General features: G+C 38.4%; 1 protein-coding gene across 1 annotated transcript in view; it reads right to left on the minus strand.

Annotated features, from left to right (window-relative positions):
• Window positions 1-19850, minus strand: part of LOC107703742 (complement C3-like) — a 52990-nt gene that overhangs the window by 3692 nt on the left and 29448 nt on the right. The window contains exons 18-34 of the mRNA XM_016506464.1: window positions 16074-16277; window positions 15553-15628; window positions 15306-15465; window positions 13325-13420; window positions 10461-10617; window positions 10052-10215; window positions 6256-6414; window positions 6012-6071; window positions 5838-5928; window positions 5412-5457; window positions 4860-4950; window positions 4633-4722; window positions 3631-3736; window positions 2992-3081; window positions 724-813; window positions 393-473; window positions 224-307 (exon numbers count right to left, since the gene is read on the minus strand). Coding sequence (XP_016361950.1) covers window positions 224-307; window positions 393-473; window positions 724-813; window positions 2992-3081; window positions 3631-3736; window positions 4633-4722; window positions 4860-4950; window positions 5412-5457; window positions 5838-5928; window positions 6012-6071; window positions 6256-6414; window positions 10052-10215; window positions 10461-10617; window positions 13325-13420; window positions 15306-15465; window positions 15553-15628; window positions 16074-16277 — 1845 coding nt within the window. The remainder of the gene's footprint in view (window positions 1-223; window positions 308-392; window positions 474-723; window positions 814-2991; window positions 3082-3630; window positions 3737-4632; window positions 4723-4859; window positions 4951-5411; window positions 5458-5837; window positions 5929-6011; window positions 6072-6255; window positions 6415-10051; window positions 10216-10460; window positions 10618-13324; window positions 13421-15305; window positions 15466-15552; window positions 15629-16073; window positions 16278-19850) is intronic.

Here is a 19850-nt window from a genome sequence, read left to right on the forward strand (position 1 = left end):
TCATTGGCTTGTTTAGTTAACACTCGAAGGTGATTGGGCTCTCGGGCGAGATCCCAATTCGTCAGTCACGACTGACGTTATGCCTCCGTTCCCTCCTTCAGGGAACGAGGGTTACACAAGTAACCGAGACATTACATATATATTCCACAAAATAAAATAATAGTAAAAATAATAAGTGCCCGCTGTATACTTAAGATGGACACAAATTAATAATAAACTGTACCTTCTTTCAGCACCAGCTCCAACTTCATGTCATAGATGTCAGAGTCCTGTTTCAGATCCATTCCCACCACTGTGACTTTATAAACTGTCAAAGAGTCGTGTTATATTGGTGTTATATCAGAGCTGTGAGACTGGATCTCAGTGGCTGAGGAAGGAGAATGTGTGTTTACCATAATCCATGCCAGCTTCACAGGCTTTATTCAAACGCTCCTCATCTTTGACCCGATACTTCCTCTGGTAACTGCAGTTTTCTGTTATGAGATGTTGATTTTTTAAATATATATATGTATTCACACATTCATAACAAACCAACAAAACATTTTCCTCCATTCATAAAAAGTAAAAAAAATAAAATAAATAAAAATTATAGTAAATAAATAAAATTAATAAAATGAAGTAGAACACCATTTAAACTATTTAAATTAAGATTATTTGGCTCTTATGACAAGTGGCGAATGGCTTTGGATAAAAATGTCTGGCGAATGAGTGTAATTGTAATACCTTCTGCACACTGGCACAGGTCTCCTTTACACAGTCTGTATATCGCACCATCTTTCCTTTCAGGGTGGTAGAACTTTGTACAGCGTGCAACTGAAAAACACACATGCATTTAATTAAAGACGACTACAACACCCTTCTAGCACTGCGAAAACTTGCCAGAAAATCCCGAATGCAGCAGCATGTCATACACACATTCAGCCTCAAACCAGAGCATTTGACCAACCAACGTTCTGCACTTTAAAAACAATTGTGTAAAATCGCTGTAATAAAACGGCCAAATTTTGACAGCAACATGCTGTTTTCCATTAAAGCAGTGCATTCTGGTTAATATTTGTCATTTTTCGAGAAAGCAGCCTGCTGCTATATATCGTGAATTAACAACGGTCAGAGTCGACACTCAGAGGCTGTGTTTCAAATCACACCCTACACCCTCATTCACTATTCCCTACATGAGTTTACTAATACAGTCCACCTGACAGAGAGAATGAACACTAATGAGTGGATTCAGACAGTGATGAACAGCTGCTGTTAACAAGCAGACTCACTGAAGAAAAGAGAAACACAAGAACTACAACTGACTTCAGCCACAGCCTTAGATGAAATCAACTGAAATAAGACAGCAGAACATGATCAAACAACTCCACACACAGCATTACAGTCTGACTTTATTTCTGTCATATATCTACACAAATTATTTGAGAATTAACAGAGGTTTAGATGTTTTATTGAACACGTTTTGTTTGACCTCATCATCGTGGCGATCAGTGTTTGCTTTAGTTGGGCTCTTGACCCTTCACTTTTTAGTCCTAGTTTGTCTGGTTTCTGTATCTGTGTTTGTAAAGCACACTTGTTACAGCAATAAAAGTGCAGAAAAAATATTATTAAATGGTTCTGGTTAATTATTGATGATGGTGTAATCATCATTTTGTGACCTGATTCACTGATCTTGTTCACTGGTTGAGCTTTAAAACTATAGTGTGGGTTTTTGCTTGTTTCATGTTATTTATGATAGCTATAGCAATTATGGATTTTGAAAACTTTTTATGCTCAAAGGCTTTAATACTACAGGATCTCTCAGACACACAGAGATATCAAGAATCAGCGTATGAATCTCAACAATTGTGACAATCAAAAGCTTCATGCTGCAATGCATGCTGGGTACCAGCACAGCACAAAACTCACCCTTTACTCCCAGCATGCATTGCGGCATGAAGAAATTATGCAGCTGAATTGTCCACTTATTTTCTTGAATTCTTATGTGCTTTTATTTTTGTTAAGTTTTAGTAGCATGTTTTGTGATGTTCAGAGTTGATCTATTTATTTAGTTGATTGTCACCGTTGATGTGTCTGTCTAAATTACAACAAAGCATTTTTTTGAGTGTTGTGTTTTAAAGGTCTTTCATAATTAATTGCTTAGTGCTTGTCCTTTTGCTCTAATATCAATATTCAGTAAGAAAATAGACCCAGGATAAAACCATTTAATTAGAATAAGAGAACGACTATCATCATCAATCTGTAAACAACTAAATCAGATTTTTTTTTTCTTTGATTGTTTTTTGCCATAACAAACATGCTTCAAAAATACATTGCTGTAACAGCCAAAGTAAAGATGATGTTAAAAAGTCAAGGTTCAAGAGCCCAACTAAAGTAAACACTGATCTCCATCTGCTTGTCCTTTTGCTCTAATATCAATATTCAGTAAGAAAATAGACCCAGGATAAAACCATTTAATTAGAATAAGAGAACGACTGTCATCATCAATCTGTAAACAACGAAATCAGATTTTTTTTTCTTTGATTGTTTTTTGCCATAACAAACATGCTTCAAAAATACATTGCTGTAACAGCCAAAGTAAAGATGATGTTAAAAAGTCAAGGTTCAAGCTGCTTCAGTGTTACTCTAACACTCTGGTAGTGTGCACACATTATAAGTGTTAATTTAAAATTGAGGATTTTGCTGTGGGGTTTAAAGGGTTAACATACATCATGTTGACAACTTCATGTGTGGTGCACTTGGAATAGAATTTTATTTAACTAGAGGGTAAATAAAGAAAAAGTTACTTGAATGTTGTAGTTACATTTTCAAGTTGACTAGTTAAAAATCATAAAAATCGAGAATCGGACAAACATTCTGAAAAAAAAATTAGATTTAATTTTTTGGCCATATCGCCCAGCCCTAATTCCAGCTGGTATCTAGATATGATGATTTAAATAAAATACCGCAACAGTACAAGAGATGGTCTCTTTACACTATTATTAGCTATGATACCTTCTGCACACTGGCACAGGTCTCCTTTACACAGTCTGTATATCGCACCATCTGTCCTTTCAGGGTGGTAGAACTTTGTACAGCGTGCATTTGAAAAAAAGGAGGGATGTCAACTGATTAAAAATGCTACTGTAAATGATTTCATGATATGCAAGTGAATTAATCTCAACAAATATCACATTACAATATCTGTTGAGAAAAGCCCACAAATAAAGATTATTTGAAGACATTCTATGTGGCAAATGAGTAAATCCTTGAATGAACATTAAAAGAGTGTCTTTGTGAAGGACTAGGATCAAAAAAATACCCAACAAAATTACTTTAATGAATTGATTCCAAGAAAGAAGAATTAAGAGTTATCCTCAAAACAGTATCAACATTTGGCAATGAAATTGCATTTTTTAATACATTGATACTTCCACAAAAGTAATCGTTAATAGCAATTCATACAGGAATTATTAATTTCCTCATGATTCCCTTCCCTAGTTACCTGTAGCAGCAGCTGCTGTGCTGATGGTACAGAGATCACTTATTACGTAACATATGTGCATGGCTAAATTTGTTCATTTTTCAAAGCATGAATTTTAATAATTAATAGCACTAAATAAACATGTTAATTTAAGAACTTAAATAGCTCACCTGGTGAGTAATATTCATATATTGTGACTGCAGCAGGTTGTAGTTGACCCACATTAAGCATCTGGTGCATTCTGAAAACAATTCTTTCTGTCTCTCTGTGAGAAACCTATTGAGACAGAACTCAAAGTAATTTTATTATATGATATTAAGTATCATATTGCACACTAAAAACTGCCTACATTAACATTTGCACAAATAATAAGTGACAAATAATAACAAATACAGTAAAAATACAATTAAAAAAATTTTTGTTGGAAAAAAAATTATTAGTATATTTGCATATGATTTGTGATTGTTTGTCTTTTTTGCATTTCTTTAACAACCTGTATCTGGATTTATACTGCAAAAACAGTGTTCTCTTTTGCACAGCTGAAAGTCGTAGGCTAGATCTATATATTACATTTGCATTTTATTCTTTCCTCTTTAAAATGTCATGTGAAATATGATTCTGATATGCAGTCTGCAATGCACACAAAAAGTGAATATGCAATGATATATTGACATATGGAAGCACATGGTGTTTGCATTTGTTCTCCACCATGGATGTGTAGCGGTGTCAATCCATCATTTCTGTGTGTGTTATTCATTGTAGCTGATTTTTATTTGACAATTAATGTAAGGGAGAGCCACTCGTGTCATCCCATGGGGGGTGGGGTTGTGTGTTTTCTGCATTGCAACTGACAATTCTGACAAATTCTGACAAATTATATAACAAAATCAAAATTTTTATAGTATTTAATTGATTTCTGTGCGTGATTTTTCCCATTTATTTCAATGTGGGGTCTCCAGAGTTTGACTTTTTTTTTCACATTAACATACAACCAGATATCATTCCAATGTATTTTTGTGTTTGTAGAGCTAGCAAGTGTTAACAAAATCCCAAATAACTTATACTGTGATAGTAAGTAAAACACATGGTTTCCAGATCATATCATATCATATCATATATAAAATAAAACTTTTTAAAATGATCAGGCACCACAGTTTGCTGACATACAGTACCTTATTTAAGTAGAGGATGAGGGATCCTCGCTCTGAAAGAACTTTATTCTTCTCATATTTCTGAATGTATCTCTCCTTCCCTGAAGACAACTGAGAGCAAGAAAATAAGAAAACAAAAACCTCAATACATGACATGATCAAAATGCTTTATGTCCTGTCTGCAGATGAGTGTTAGATTCCTCTTCTATATACAGAAACATAACTGCATCAGTTTATCATCACAATACCTGTTTAAGATCACTTTCTTCAACTTCAAATCCAGTCGGTAAGCCAATGTCCAGAATTGTCATGGTGGCATCAGTTTTATCATCTTTGTAGCTGTGAAGATGGAGATCAAGAGCAGATTTTAATAACTGGTTTTGTAGTTTTGCTCCATCTTCTCTGTGTTTAAAGCTGTTTTCACACTAGAGCTTTTGGTGTGAACCCGAGTCAGTTTGACTTCAGAATTATTATACTGTAGTGACGCAGAGCTGCTCGTCTCTGAATAAACTCGTCTCTGTATTTGTAAAACAAGTTTCATCCATGTTAGAGCGCAGTGAAACTGGAGTCTCTGTCAGAGTCATTATCTAATCACAATGGTAACCAGCTTTCACTAGTAATCACATTCATGATGCAAACATACCGCCAATGTGAGAAAAGTGAGGCGGGATCGAACTCGGGCTCCAACCAAGTAAACAAAGCAAGTTTAAAAACAGCCAACATGAGCACATGCTGACAAAATACAACTAAATTATTTAATGACCAAAAAAATATACTTATTAGGATATTGGTTCACATACAAGAAATCCATAGTGAAGTTGTAACTTGCAATGGCTCCTTGTCTTGCTAAAGGGAAACAACATATATTATATACTATATTAAAATAAGGGGTCGGGTATAAATACAGTTTTTCACACTTAAAAATAACCCTGGGTCATTCTAAACCCCAAGGTTAACTGAATTCTAGATTATGTTGCTTCACGTTCACACTGCTCATGAATTGTTAACCCTGGGTAAATTATCTGTACGCATTTTAAAACTGACATTTCACATTCCTAAACCCTGAGTTAACATTCTAATTTGCATATTTGCAGTGTCAGTGTCATTTGTTGCCTTTACCTGGGGTTAAATATGGGGTATAGAGCAACAATAACCTGGAGTTAATTGCAGTGTGAAAAACGTCATGTATGGAAAGTGCCACAGAAAGGGCATGAACTCAATCTTACCTTCATTGTCTTTCTCCATTTTAACAGTCAGATCAAAGAAAGTACATTCAGATTTCTTCTCAACAGGTCTGGCGTAGTACAGCGTCAGAACCTGAAAACAGCAGCACGTCTCAGATTAGATGTTCACAAGCTTTAATCTTGCTGTTGACTGTATAAACGCTCACGAACACTCACTGAGAGAATGGCTGTTCCAGTTCCTTTAGCAGTTACATTGAACTCCTTGTTTATTTCCATCTGTTGAGTGAATGCAGACATACTCGAGTCATCAGAATAATCAAATCCATGATATAAAAGAGATATGTGAAGATTTTATTAAACATGATGGCGAACAACAAAACTTATATAATAAAACAATAAGATTTCAATTGAAATATGGAGCTAGAACCATTTTGAATGATTGTATTGTGTTACTCCTCACCCTGTCTGATCGTGTAAGATGTGCATTATTTCTTTTGATAGCCCATTTGACAGGTTTGCTTCTTCCTGCCACGGACAGCTCCACGTCCAGATTGAAGGTTTGTCGGTCCTTCACCTGCGTGCGATACTCTGCCACGGCCTGGAACACCATGATGGTCGCCTAGAAAAGACAGAAAAGCATTAAAATCCAGGACTCCAGGCTGCAACTAAACTGTAATGATGTGAGAAACACAGCTTTCTGAAACTTTGAATAAACTGAATCAATTGCTTTGCAAAAAGAATCACTGCTTTGAAGTGCTGGAAACACCACACTGGTCATGCCTGCTAGTCATTACTTTGACAGGTTTGCTTCTTCTTGCCACGGACAGCTCCACGTCCAGATTGAAGGTTTGTCGGTCCTTCACCTGCGTGTGATACTCTGCCACGGCCTGGAACACCATGATGGTCGCCTAGAAAAGACAGAAAAGCATTCAAAGGCAGGACTCCAGGCTGCAACTAAACTGTAATGATGTGAGAAACACAGCTTTCTGAAACTTTGAATAAACTGAATCAATTGCTTTGCAAAAAGAATCACTGCTTTGAAGTGCTGGAAACACCACACTGGTCATGCCTGCTAGTCATTACAGTTTAAAAGCAATTAAAACTTGCATAAAAACACCTTTTACAAATCAATAGCAAATGTTTTATTGAAAGTGTAGACTAAGAAATGCAATTAAGAAATCAGGTACTACCATTAAATATTATGTGTGCATAATGATATTTTATTAATTTGAAGTGCTTGTTTTGTTTGTTTTATGGAAATCTTGGTTAATCAGGCCAAGAATGTTTTTGTTATTATACAAATGGATTAAAGGAGTAATGAAATATAACTACAGTAATTTTTTCTAGTAATTAAGCTATAGCAACTTATGTGTATTTTCATGTATTATAAATGTGTTTAGGCTATTGATTTTCATAACAAATACCATAGAAACCATATAGTTACTTTTTACAATGGTAGCTAGGTACAATGCATGGTAGTTAAAATGCATGGTTTACCTGCCATTAACATGGTTCAATTTAATAAGAGTAGAATCTTAACTCAGTCAGAATATTTAGTTCCCTTCCGATACTACACTCGTACGGCGTCTTGCTAGACGCCATGGGAAAAAGTCAGTTTTTCTCTTGAACTGAAGCGCAGTTTCGATCATGCAGTGAAACTGCAAGGCCATTGGTTCGTGCAGTATGTTTTAAAAACGAACAAATTTCTAAAGAGCAAATTTCTCTGCATTGTTTCAAATGCCACGCCGTTACTGCGGTACGTGCAGAGCTCCCTTTCACGCCAATGGCTATTGGGCGCTCCATGGCCAGTCTGGTTGTGTTGGAGTGCCACCTATGGCTGACCCTAACCGAGATCAAGGACGCTGACAAAGTCCCGTTCCTCGACGCCCCGGTCTCTCCCAATAGTCTGTTCGGGCCAGTGGTCGAGGGCTTCGCTGAGCGCTTTACTGAAGCACAGAAGTCGTCCCAAGCCATGCGACACTTCCTACCAAAGCACTCCAGTTCTGCAGCTGCCTCGAGTCGCCCCAAATCTGCACCGACTCAGCAGCCCGCGAAGCCTGCACCTGTCCATCCCTGGAGTATCAGAATGGGTTCTGGGGATAATAAAGTGAGGTTATTCACTCCAATTCGCTCGAAGACCCCCGCGCTTCAGCGGAGTGGTCCCCACTTCGGTTCAGAGGGAGCCATAGAGGTGGTTCCTCCGGCCCAGAGCGTTTCTGGCTTCTACAGCCGTTATTTCCTCGTCCCCAAGAAGGACAGCGGCCTACGACTCCCATCCCATGCGTGGCGTCATGGATGCCTGATTATCAGGGTAGATCAGGCCTGTGTAACGGCCCTGACCCCCTGGATGAACACTGGAACAGGGAGTTCCCCTGGGAATGGTCTACAGGAGGAAGGTTGTTTTGACAGATGCTTCCAACACAGGTTGGGTAGCTCTGTGTGAAGGGAAACTGATGTTCGGCCACTGGTCGATAGCGGAAAGCAGTCTGCACATCAACTGTCTCGAAATGTTGGCGGTATGGCGGGCCTGTCGAACCTTCCTACCAGACCTCAGGGGCCATCATGTCTTGGTCCATTCGGACAGCAAGACGGTGGTGTCCTACATAAATCTCCAGGGGGGGACTGTCCTCGAAGCGACTCCTTGTACTAGTAGAGCAGCTCTTGGAATGGACCCAGCTAAACCTATGTTCGCTGAGAGCAGCACACGTTCTGGGCATATTGAACCGAGGAGCTGATATATTGTCACGAAGCAAGGTCCCCTCAGAGGAGTGGATGCTTCATCTGCAGACAGTTCAGAAAATTTGGGAAGTCTTCGGCAGGGCGGAAGTAGACCTCTACGCCTCAGAAGACAATTCTCACTGCCCAATCTATTTTTCTAGGGACAAGGATGCGTTGGCCCACAACTGACCCAACCCCCTTCTCTATGCTTTTCCCCCAATTGCCCTGATTCCACAGGTAATCAGGCAGATCAGGGAACAGAAACGCAAAGTGCTCCTGGTGGCCCCGCTCTGGAGAAACCAACATTGGTTGGCAGAGCTGTCGCAGCTGCTAATAGCAGCCCCGTGGCCTATTCCCCTGAGGCGAGATCTCCTCTCCCAGGCGAAAAGGACGATATGGCACCCCAGGCCAGAGCTGTGGGCCTTGCACCTGTGGCCACTCGACGGGAGCCTGTTAGTCTCCCAGAGTGTGTGTTGAACACCATTCCTCAGGCTAGAGCTCTGACGACAAGACGCCTCTACGCCCTTAAATGGTCAGCGTTCTCTGGACCCGCTCACTTGCGACCTATCGGTGATACTGTCCTTCCTGCAGGAGCTGTTGGACAAGGGATGCTCCCTCACCACGCTCAAGGTCTACGTGGCGGCAATAGTGGCTTCTCATGCCCCTATAACGGGCCAATCGGTCGTCAGGAACAACCTTGTTGTTCATTTTCTGAGGGGAGCCAGGAGGCTAAATCCGCCCTGGCCTCTCACTGTCCCTATGTGGGACCTGCCCACTGTTCTGAGGGCCCTGAAGGGTCCTCCCTTCGTGCCGCTGCAGTTCGTCGACCTTCAGTCCCTGACGTTTAAAACCGCCTACTCTTCCTCGGGCCTACAATGCCCCGTTGGAGTATGAGCCCACTCAACTAGAGGCATCGCCTCTTCGTGGGCATGGTCTGGCGGCGTGAACATTGCAGAAATTTGTGCGGTGGCCGGCTGGGCCTCGCCATCCACTTTTGCTAGGTTCTATAACCTGGATGTCCCTGCCTTGCAGGCAAGGGTTCTTTCTGCTTAACTGGCACGCAGTTCGCTCTGAGTGCAGTTTGGATGTAATATGCCCAGACCTATCAGAGAGCTTACTTGTGCGCTCTCGGCCCCCATGGGTGTTGAGGCTGCGCAAGTCTTCTGGAACGATCACTCGGCTGGGTGAGGCCTTCGTGAGGCTTAGCTCGTTAGCCTGGAGGGATTTATTGTCCTTGTTCTCTTGGGCCCTGAGGTGCTAAAGACAAGGATTACCATTGTCGTTCCTCTGCCACGGCACGGCGTGATTGTACTGTTCTCATAGCGTCTAGCAAGACGCAGTACGAGTGTAGTATCGAAAGGGAACCGAGGTTACATTTGTAACCAAGTACGATTTCACCCTATAACAGTGAGGTAGTAACAATATTTACAGATGCTATTGTTCTCATTAATGAAAGCTCAAGCTGCACCTACTGTCAAATGCTGGTTCCACCATCTGTACACCTATTATCATAGTCAAATGATGAGGTTTTAGTGTACCTGTGTGGTGCCATAAGCACCATAGTGAGTCTGTTGTCTGTTCAGCCAATGCACTGCTTCTCCTGCTTTATCAAAGTCTTTGTCCTTCACAAGCGCCGGCACAGCATAAGCCGTCGCCTCTAGTGAGTGATGATGTTGTCCAGGGACAGTCCAGGACCGACCGGCTGTTTCAAACACAACATAGGATTATTAAAAGATGTGGAGATGAAGCCGCATTCACATATGCTGATCCCGACCATTGAGCTTGATGCTTTGGCTTCTTTATGAGCTTTTTGTGCTGCTGGTATGCCACCAACAAGCAGCTGTAATTACAAGCTACAATTCATAATTCCCACTCTTATTTAATTGTTTATTTTATTGTTCTATGTTGTATGAATATCAACACATTTTTGATGTTGGTGTGACTGACCTTCTCCTTGGGTGGAGTGTCTCATCAAGATGCCTTTATTGAGTTTGTTGGCATTGGCCATGGCGTAGGATGTCATCGCAACAGCGTAAGGATTGGTCAGTTGTGGAAGTCGACCTTCCAAGAAGACAACAGCCTTCCTGATACTTTCAGGCAGACTCTATAAAAGTGTGGGTACGGTGTTAAATCCAAGACGAAGAGTGTAAAAAAAGCAACTGTCAATTATTAGTAGTTCTGGGCTGGTGCTGGGTGATATGCTTCATAGTCATGTATTGTCCTATCTTCTATCACGTGCAATAGTTTACTTATTTGATTAACTTATTTATTCACTTATCTACTCATTCATTTATTTATTGACTTCATTTTGAGGATCAAATGAGGATCGTTTTCTATAATTGTGCAAGCAAAATGAAAAAACTTTTTTACTATCATTGCACAATTTTCCACACCACAAACTGTCAAACACATCTTACCAGCAAACATACACTCGTTTTCATCCTTCTCTCCACTCTCTGAGGCAGAAGTCTCTAAACTCATCCTTTCCAATCATCCTACTACTTGTCCGCTTGATCCTATTCCATCTCATCTCCTACAAGCCATTTCTCCTGCCGTTGTACCTGCACTCACTCACATCGTAGGCTCGTATAAACCCACTTCTTAAGAAACCCACCCTTAACCCAACTCATTTAGCGAACTACAGACCGGATTCCCTTCTACCTTTCATTGCATAAACACTTGAACGAGCTGTGTTCAACCAAGTCTCAGCCTTTCTCACTTCTCAGATAGGTCCTTCAAAGTATCTTGGAGAGGTAAGGTGTCCAAGTCACAACATCTAGCTACTGGGGAGCCTCAGGGCTCAGTACTTGGACCACTTCTACGTGTACAACGTTAGGCTAACCCGAGACTCATTTGCACTTATATATTGTTGCTCTTTTGTTAGTTTTGACTGCTTTTATTGTCCTCATTTGTAAGTCGCTTTGGATAAAACTGTCTGCTAAAGGACTAAATGTAAATTTAAATGTAAGCAAAGATGGAGTGGGTGATGAAGAACAATGTCACGTCAAGGGCTGGGTTTTGACACAAATTTCACGATTCAATTTGATTCTCATTCACAAGCTCACAATTCGATTCGATTACCAATTAAATTCGATTAGATTCAATATTGATTATTTTGGATACATATCAGGTACAGTACATGCCGAATTTTCTCAAGGAAAAAATAATCTCTCAACTAATACTGTAAAATATACATGAGAGTAAGTTGGTACTACATTACTATAATATTGAAGGTTAAAATTGACAGATTTGTTAAAATTACACTTAATGAAGTTTTTAAAATAATAAAGTTACAATTACATAATAATATTTCTACTTCAATTGTATTTATTTTTTTTTAAATATAAACATAATGGTGGCTGTCATAAAAAAATTATGGATTTTTTTCAGACATAAATTGAACATTGAAGAACAGTAAAATGTATAATGAATATGTTATATGGTGCATATATTTAGCAAAATGCACCTCTCCACAGTTTATTTTTCTATCTGACTAATGAGTTTATGGTCACCGAATATGTTTTTCTGAGGTAAATGTGACGTTACATGACATTGTTTACAAGCCGTTATATTGACATCAACAGGCTAGACTAATAGATTCTTGGGATTTAAGAATCAATATTGTTCCATAAAAATGAGAATCGATTAATATCGAGATATCGATATTTTTTACCCAGCCCTAGTCACGTCGCATAGAAATATTTCACCCAAAAGACAAGCCAGTGGATATCACACATGCAATTTGCAAACTTTACATGAGACTTATGTTGGTGACGGACCAAACCACAGTCAATCATTCCCTGAAAGCGAAAACATAAACTGTCTGAGCTTTTATCATCAGATGCTGTATTAAAGGCACAATATGTAATTTTCGCCGCTAGAGGGCGCGTATTCAAATTAAACAAATAGACAAAGGCGTAGTTTGATGACGCCGTGACTGAGCGTGGAATCATGGGAGTTGTAGTCTTCATCCCCACAGCCGATGCAATCCGACGGGACTCGGGCAGAAATCATGTTCATGGATGAGCTAATGATTGTGGGGTAAAGCAGCGCTGTTTTATCATACTAGATACATTTGAAAGTTCTGTTATAATGCTACTCTGTGCGGTCGTCACCGGTCTATTAAAACGCACAACATATTAAAGCATCTTTGGTGTTTCCATGTTTTCTACAAAACAAAACACGGAAATCGAGGGGTTATGACGTCATTGGCAGGCGACACAATGACACTATGGACACGCTCCGTGTCACTAGTTAAAATTGCTTTTTTCTGTTGATTTAAACATTCTTTGAAACAGTTGGGATAATGTAAGTACACAAGTCAGCAAAATATATAACACTGTTCTAGTGGTTTTTGGATATTTTAATAAAAAAATCTTACATATTGTGCCTTTAACAGCACATAAATTCTCAGACACAATGAGAGCAGAATCTACAATGCTGATAATGGTATAGCAATGGTACATCAATCTAAATGTATTAGTATTTAGTATTTCTCTTGTGGATCACATATTAATGGTAGTGAAAAAAATGAGAATAATCAATATTTCTTGTTAAACATGTTTTTTCGCTGTTTGAATATACTTTTGATTTTTATCAATAACTGATTATTGTGCTGTGTTCGGACCTAAACACTATTATTAGGCCTATATAATTCAATTAATAATACTACCACTACTAACAATAATATTAATTATTAGTGTTATTAGCTTCATAAAAATGTTTTTAAAGCTATTGTTGATCCACGACACTGTCATCTATCGGTACCACTCTTGTTCTGGTAAACACAATGATGGAAGAAGTTCACTTACAGCAACTGATTCAGCACAGATCTCTCTGGCCTCTTGCATGGCAATCACAACAAAAGCCGTCAGAGAGGCATCAGCATCATTGCCCTGTACGCCACCCTGGAATAAAGCACAAATAAACAGAAACATTTAAAATTGTTTGTTGCCATCAGCAAATGTGTCGCTTTTTACTAGAGTTATTAATCAATGGACAAAACCTGAATCCATGCAGGACTTTAAAGTATAGTAGTACCTGAAGATAGAGACATTATAGGCATTACTAATGTATCTTGCTATGGTTCAAAAGTATATAACTGGGCCTGAAAGATATGTAGTAATACAGCAATTAAAACATAAGCAAAGTTTTATAATGAATTATAATATTCATTATAGGGACAGTAGTGGCCTAATGGTTAGAGCAGTGTTTTTTTTTTAGCCACAGCAGGGTTTTGATCAGTAAAAAATCCCACGGCACACCACTAAGCACTGCAATATAGTAAAATTGTACAAACTAGCATTGATTCAATTACAGGTTATAAAGTTTATTGTAGCTATATAAGTGCTCAGTTTTTTGTTGTTTAATACACTTGGCCAAAATCTCATGATATAAAAGATGAAGCACTATGCACAGGATATATAAAACAGTAATTTATTATTATTATTATTATTATAATTATTATTATTATATTACATAAATAATAACAAAATACAATAAATAAAATAATAAAAATAAAAAAAACTGATACAGTCTGCAACATAAACTCAGGATAAGTAGAGTTAGATTCTACCATCTTGAAGCCTTTCTGTCAAGCCATCTGCAACAGCTTTCCATGCCTCAAGGGTTGAGGCTCTAGCTTTATTTATTCTGGCTGTTGAGAGTTCTAATATTTCTATATCATGGGGAGGGAGCCATCTTTGTGCAATTATCGTTTTGGCAGATGTTAGTCCTTCCAGCCAGATCTTTCTTTGTAGCTCTGTGAATCCTTACCTGGAATCATCATTTAGAGGGACATAGTGTATTTTTTTTTTTTTTGAGTAAAGAAAACACTGTACTTATTCAAACATCAGTCCTTTATTTACCCTTGCATTGTGAATAAGCATTGTGCGCGCGATGCTTCAATCTGAATGGAGGCGGGTGGAGTTATGAGGTTTCGCTGACAGTTTGAGGATCCAATGGCATTACGAGGTTTAGTCACAAGCTCTTTTGAATGTTTTTCATTTGTTTAATATTTGTAAAACCCACAAACAAAAACAAAAAAAGATGTAAAGTAAAGATGACCAATAGCGTTGATTTAAAATAATAATAATAACGAAATATAATAGAGATAGAACGTTCTGATAATTTTCCATAGTCAAGTCAAGTCAAGTCACCTTTATTTATATAGCGCTTTTAACAATACAGATTGTGTCAAAGCTAATGAACAGCATTAATTAGGAAAATAGTGTCAATAATGCAAAATGACAATAGTAAACACAAATTTTTCAGTTAAAGACAGTTCATCATTGAATTCAGTGATGTCAACATCCAGCTCAGTTTAAATAGTATCTTTGCAATCAAGTCAACGGTATCGCTGGAAATGAAGTGTCCCCAACTAAGCAAGCCAGGGGCGACAGCGGCAAGGAACCAAAACTCCATCGGTGACAGAATGGAGAAAAAACCTTGGGAGAAACCAGGCTCAGTCGGGGGGCCAGTTCTCCTCTGACCAGACGAACCAGCAGTACGGAAAAATCAATTTAAGACGTAATAAAACAGACGATAGTAGTACACTAGTACACCTGACAACCTGTCATGGCACAGTGGTTGGGAAACACTGGGTTAGAGAGTCAGACTTGTAACCCAAAGGTCGCAGGTTCGAGTCTCGGTACCAGCAGGGATTGTCGGTGGGGGGAGTGAAAGACCAGCACTCTATTCCACCTTCAATACCACGACTGAGGTGAGACACAACAAATGCAAAAAAAGAATGGCTGCCCGCTGCTACGTCAGTCATAGTAACATTCAGTTTACCACCATCCCTCTTGAAATTACAGCTGATTCCTCTTTAAAGGAGCCGTCTGGCAATTGTTTGTGCAGAACCAGCCACTTGAGGGCACTACAGATCACATTTCCCTCTATAGAAACAAGGTTATTGGCCATGGCGAAGACTTTAGCCACATATGCTGTCAACCTTTAACAGACAAAAACAAAAGCAACCTAATAACAAGTAATACTTTGCTACTTTTAATCATAATAATATTGAAAAATAACATTTTACCATGTGCTGCTTGGCGTTTTTATGTGGACAGCGTAAGATCCATCTGTTTTGCGGTAGTTCAGCTGCCCTTGATAACCTTAATAAAGAAAGAATATTTACTTTACTATCCATGTATATATTTCAGGTTTTGAGTGTAAAAAACAAATTGTAATGTCCATTTCAAAGTCCGGGTATTAGAGATCATCTGGGTTTGTTTCTGTTTTTGGAGGGTTCTGTCACATGCATTAGTTCTGTGTTTTCAGTTCGTTGCTATGGTTTTTCATTGTTTGATTAATTTGCACACCTGCTGTTCTGTGCTGGCCAGTCAACAAAATCTCTGTGTTTTGTTCATTTCAGTTGTCCGTTCATGTCACATTTTACTTTAAGTTGTTCTGTTTTTTTTTTGTGTATCTGGAGTTCTTTTAAATATAGTTTCTCCTTTATTGCAAACAAGCCGTGAACAGGAGAGCATCATTGAGAGTGCTTTATGATTTTATTTCAAATCATAGTCAGATTCTTTATATCTGTCTTGTCCTGCTGACCTGTGCTGATATGGTTGACGGCTTCATTACGGCGCTCCATGCCAACAGTGTCCCACTGATTGGTGCTGTCCAGATAATGAGTGGCAATGAGAGGTAGCGTCATGCGGTACATGTTCTGCTCTCCACATCCAGTGGGCTTGAAAATAAGGCGACCCATGAAGTCTCCACTGATGGCCTGCTCGACTGTCTGAGCGATCTCTTCAGCTGGAGGATTCAAAGAAGGAACACAGGCTGAGAATTCAGTCTATTACTTATCTTTCTTACGAGGAGCTGTCATTTATGCCACACTTTCAACACTATTATGTGTCTATTATGTGCCTTTTTTTTTCAACTGAAAGCTCAAACAGTTAGTAATCTTTTCAAATTTAACATCCCCTGTAAATAGTCCAGATAATCCAGTGTGATCTATACATTTCAATTCTGTGACCTATTTTCCTCACCAAGTAAATGTTACCTTTTTAAAATACTATAATTTTTCTAGGTAAACTGATGTCAGTAAACTAAATGAAATCTCAAGTGAAATGAAAAACATGAAAACATGATCTGACTACATTCAGTTTCATGTGTCATATGCAAATAAAGAAAAAAAAACAACGTCAACCATGATTGAAGACTGCAAATACACATTAGAGTTTCCACACATCGAAAGCATTTTACTTCACTAGTGGTTGCACTGTTGCATGAAAGATCTAACAGTGGTCAGCAGTGCTATTGTGAGAGAGCTGTTCATGTCATACCCAGTGGTCATCTTAAGAGAGATCAGACATGAGGAGATCAGAAGAAACAGTTCTGAAGAGAGTTATGGAAGGAATACAGAGCTGGGTGCAATCCTGTTAAGGAGCACAGTGCGTGTCTAAAGTAGAGTTTTGAGGGTGCTCATCCCGAAATGCGCTTTAGGACAATGTCTCAGATAATTTGTATATAACTAATTTAATTTTCTTTTATTCTTATTCATACAACTTGTGGTCCTCTAATCTGATTGGCTGAGAGGACAGTTCACCATTTGTCTACATGCTGTCGGAGAGGATTATTCAGAAACCTCTGCATGTTACATTGTCATGCCAGTTAGTGGCAGCAAGTACGTAACTGTCTTTATGTGAGTCAAACAAGCAGTGGTAGACAGTAATGAAGTATTTTTACTTTGTTATTGTAGGCATACTTCAGTATTTTTCAAGTATCTGCACTTTATCAGAGTGTTTATTTTGAGAAACGTATACTTTTACTTCACTACATTCCAAAGCATAATATCATACCTTTTACTCCACTACAAAGAGATGTCGTCCCTCGTTATTTTGAACTGAAGAAATTAGGAGTGCAAAACGTTTCTCGGTAAAAAAATCGAACCATACTGTTCTCCACCTATGGATCGGCACACACCGCGGTTCATCTTAAATCTGACAGCATCTGTAATATGGCTTGTTAAAAATAACAACACTTAAAGCAGACAGAGTTTGGCTAATGTAGGCCTATGTTTCTGTCGATAGATACGCTTTCTGGCTTCCCAATACATTACAACAACAGCGATGAACAAAAGAAGAAAACAAAAAAAACATGGACAAACCAGTCCCTCTTTGTAAACGTTGTTCAGTGCTGGAATATGACCAGTCATTGATGCCGTTGTCGTGCCAAAAATTGATCGTCTGCCCAAAACTGATTTCCGTCTGCGTCCATCCGCTTTACACTTGCCAAAAAATTGACAGACTCTACTTATTGAGTGAACTGTACTTTCTGCCTCAAAATGACTTGATTTCATTAAGTAGAGTCTGTAATCATTTTTTGGCGAGTGTAAAACGGACGGACGCAGACAGAAATCAGTTTTCAGCAGACGATCAATTTTCGGCACGACACTGATCACCCGGGTGTTGATAATTCACGTGCGCAGGTGACACCTGAACAGCACACAATGCTATCTGTGTTTAAAATAAACACATTTAAGCCTTGCCAGTTTAAACATTCAAGTATGGAATGCCACATCTGACAAAATTCGAAATAAATAAATATACAAAGAAATGTAAAAAGAAAAAAAAATCTTAAACACAAGGCGTCATACACTTGCCGACTTAGTTAATGGTTACAGACAAAAACTGGGCATCATAGACTAAATCAGTGGTTTCCTACCAGGGTATTTATACATGTTGAGGTCAAATATGAATGCAAAAAATAAAATGCTCCAACAAGGTCTAAAAAAATTGGACTTATTTACTTTTCGCACAATCAGTCGTGCGCCTGTTCTTGGCTCATTTTGAGGCAGACTTGTGAATTCACTGAATTGACTCACTCTGACTGGATAATTTGAATCAATGAGTTGTTTACTTGAGAACAGCTGCAATCCACTCAATACAATTCATGAATGAATCATTCAGTGAAGTGAATTGACGTGACATGTGGCCAACGTGTATCCTCTGCTAGGATACTCATCTATGAAATGCCAAACCTGACAAAATGAGAAATAAATACACATATAAATAAATATACAAAGAAATGTAAAAAAGCAAAAATAAACAAATACATAAATATAGAAATATACAAAAAAGAAAAAAATATATATTTTATTTCCTTATTTATGTGTATTTTTTTCCACATTTTTTATTTTATTTATTTATACATTTATTTATTTCCACATTTATGTATTTATTTACATATTTATTTCTATATTTATTTATTTACACATTTATTTATTTATTCATTTATTTATTTCTACATTTCTTTGTCCGTAAGGTAATGTGGAGGGCGTGTTTTACCTCAGGAATAGTAATCGAGCCAGAGTAGGCGAGTTGTAAGCTTTGAGGCCACAGTGACAACTTCTGGTCTCAAACCAAATCCAAGAAAGCCTACATGAAGCTCCTGTTGATAGTGGGATGAATGACTTAGATGGGCAATATGACCAAATTCTTAAATCACCGGTTAAGCCATTTAATATCACCCTAACTGTAGGAATACTACAGAACCCTTAAAGGGACATGTTGGTGGGAAAAATATGATGTGGGAGGAAAAAATCTTTTTCAAATCTTTTTCAAATCTTTTGCGTTCCCCAGAGAAACATTGCGTTCGCTTGCAAAGATATTTGCGTTCTCTCGCAAAACCTGTTGAGTTCGGACAAACACTTCAGGTTTACTTTACAGGTTGCTGTGGTCCATACAGCTCCATACATTCACAGTGGAGCGGTTCGAGAGTGTTTCACTATAGAGATTAATGTTCTATGTGGAATGGGGGTTTTGAGTCACCCCAATAACTCCAGTCTTAATCAGAATCAGAATCAGAAAGAGCTTTATTGCCAAGTGTGCTTACACACATAAGGAATTTGTTTTGGTGACAGAAGCTTCCAGTACACAGACAGGTTGACAAGTGACAAGACACAGATAACAAAATAAAAATAAGTGAGTAAAAATAAATATGTAAAAACTATACACAATAGACAAAGAGACAGTAAACAGTATATTGTATGTGCAGATGTGCTATATACAATTACAAATTATGCAAGGGAATGTGGATAGATGTAAGATATATTAGATATATTAAATACATATAATAAATATAAGTATAGATAGTTGGGTATTGCCAACCCTCTACATTGCGAGTATTGCGAGTAAATATGCGACTCAATCTTCACTCTGGGCGACTAAATGATGTCTAATATTAGCCAATGGCTAATAAATTCTCAGATTTTACTGGCCAGTGTGTGAGTTGGAGGCTGAGTATATGATTAGCACAGATATATTTTCACTCACAGAACACTCTGACTGAGCGCTTCAGAGTTTCACTCTCCGTCAAGCGATC

This window comes from Sinocyclocheilus anshuiensis, unplaced genomic scaffold (genome assembly GCF_001515605.1).
Source record: "Sinocyclocheilus anshuiensis isolate Anshui unplaced genomic scaffold, SAMN03320099.WGS_v1.1 scaffold274, whole genome shotgun sequence".
Lineage (NCBI taxonomy): Eukaryota > Metazoa > Chordata > Actinopteri > Cypriniformes > Cyprinidae > Sinocyclocheilus > Sinocyclocheilus anshuiensis.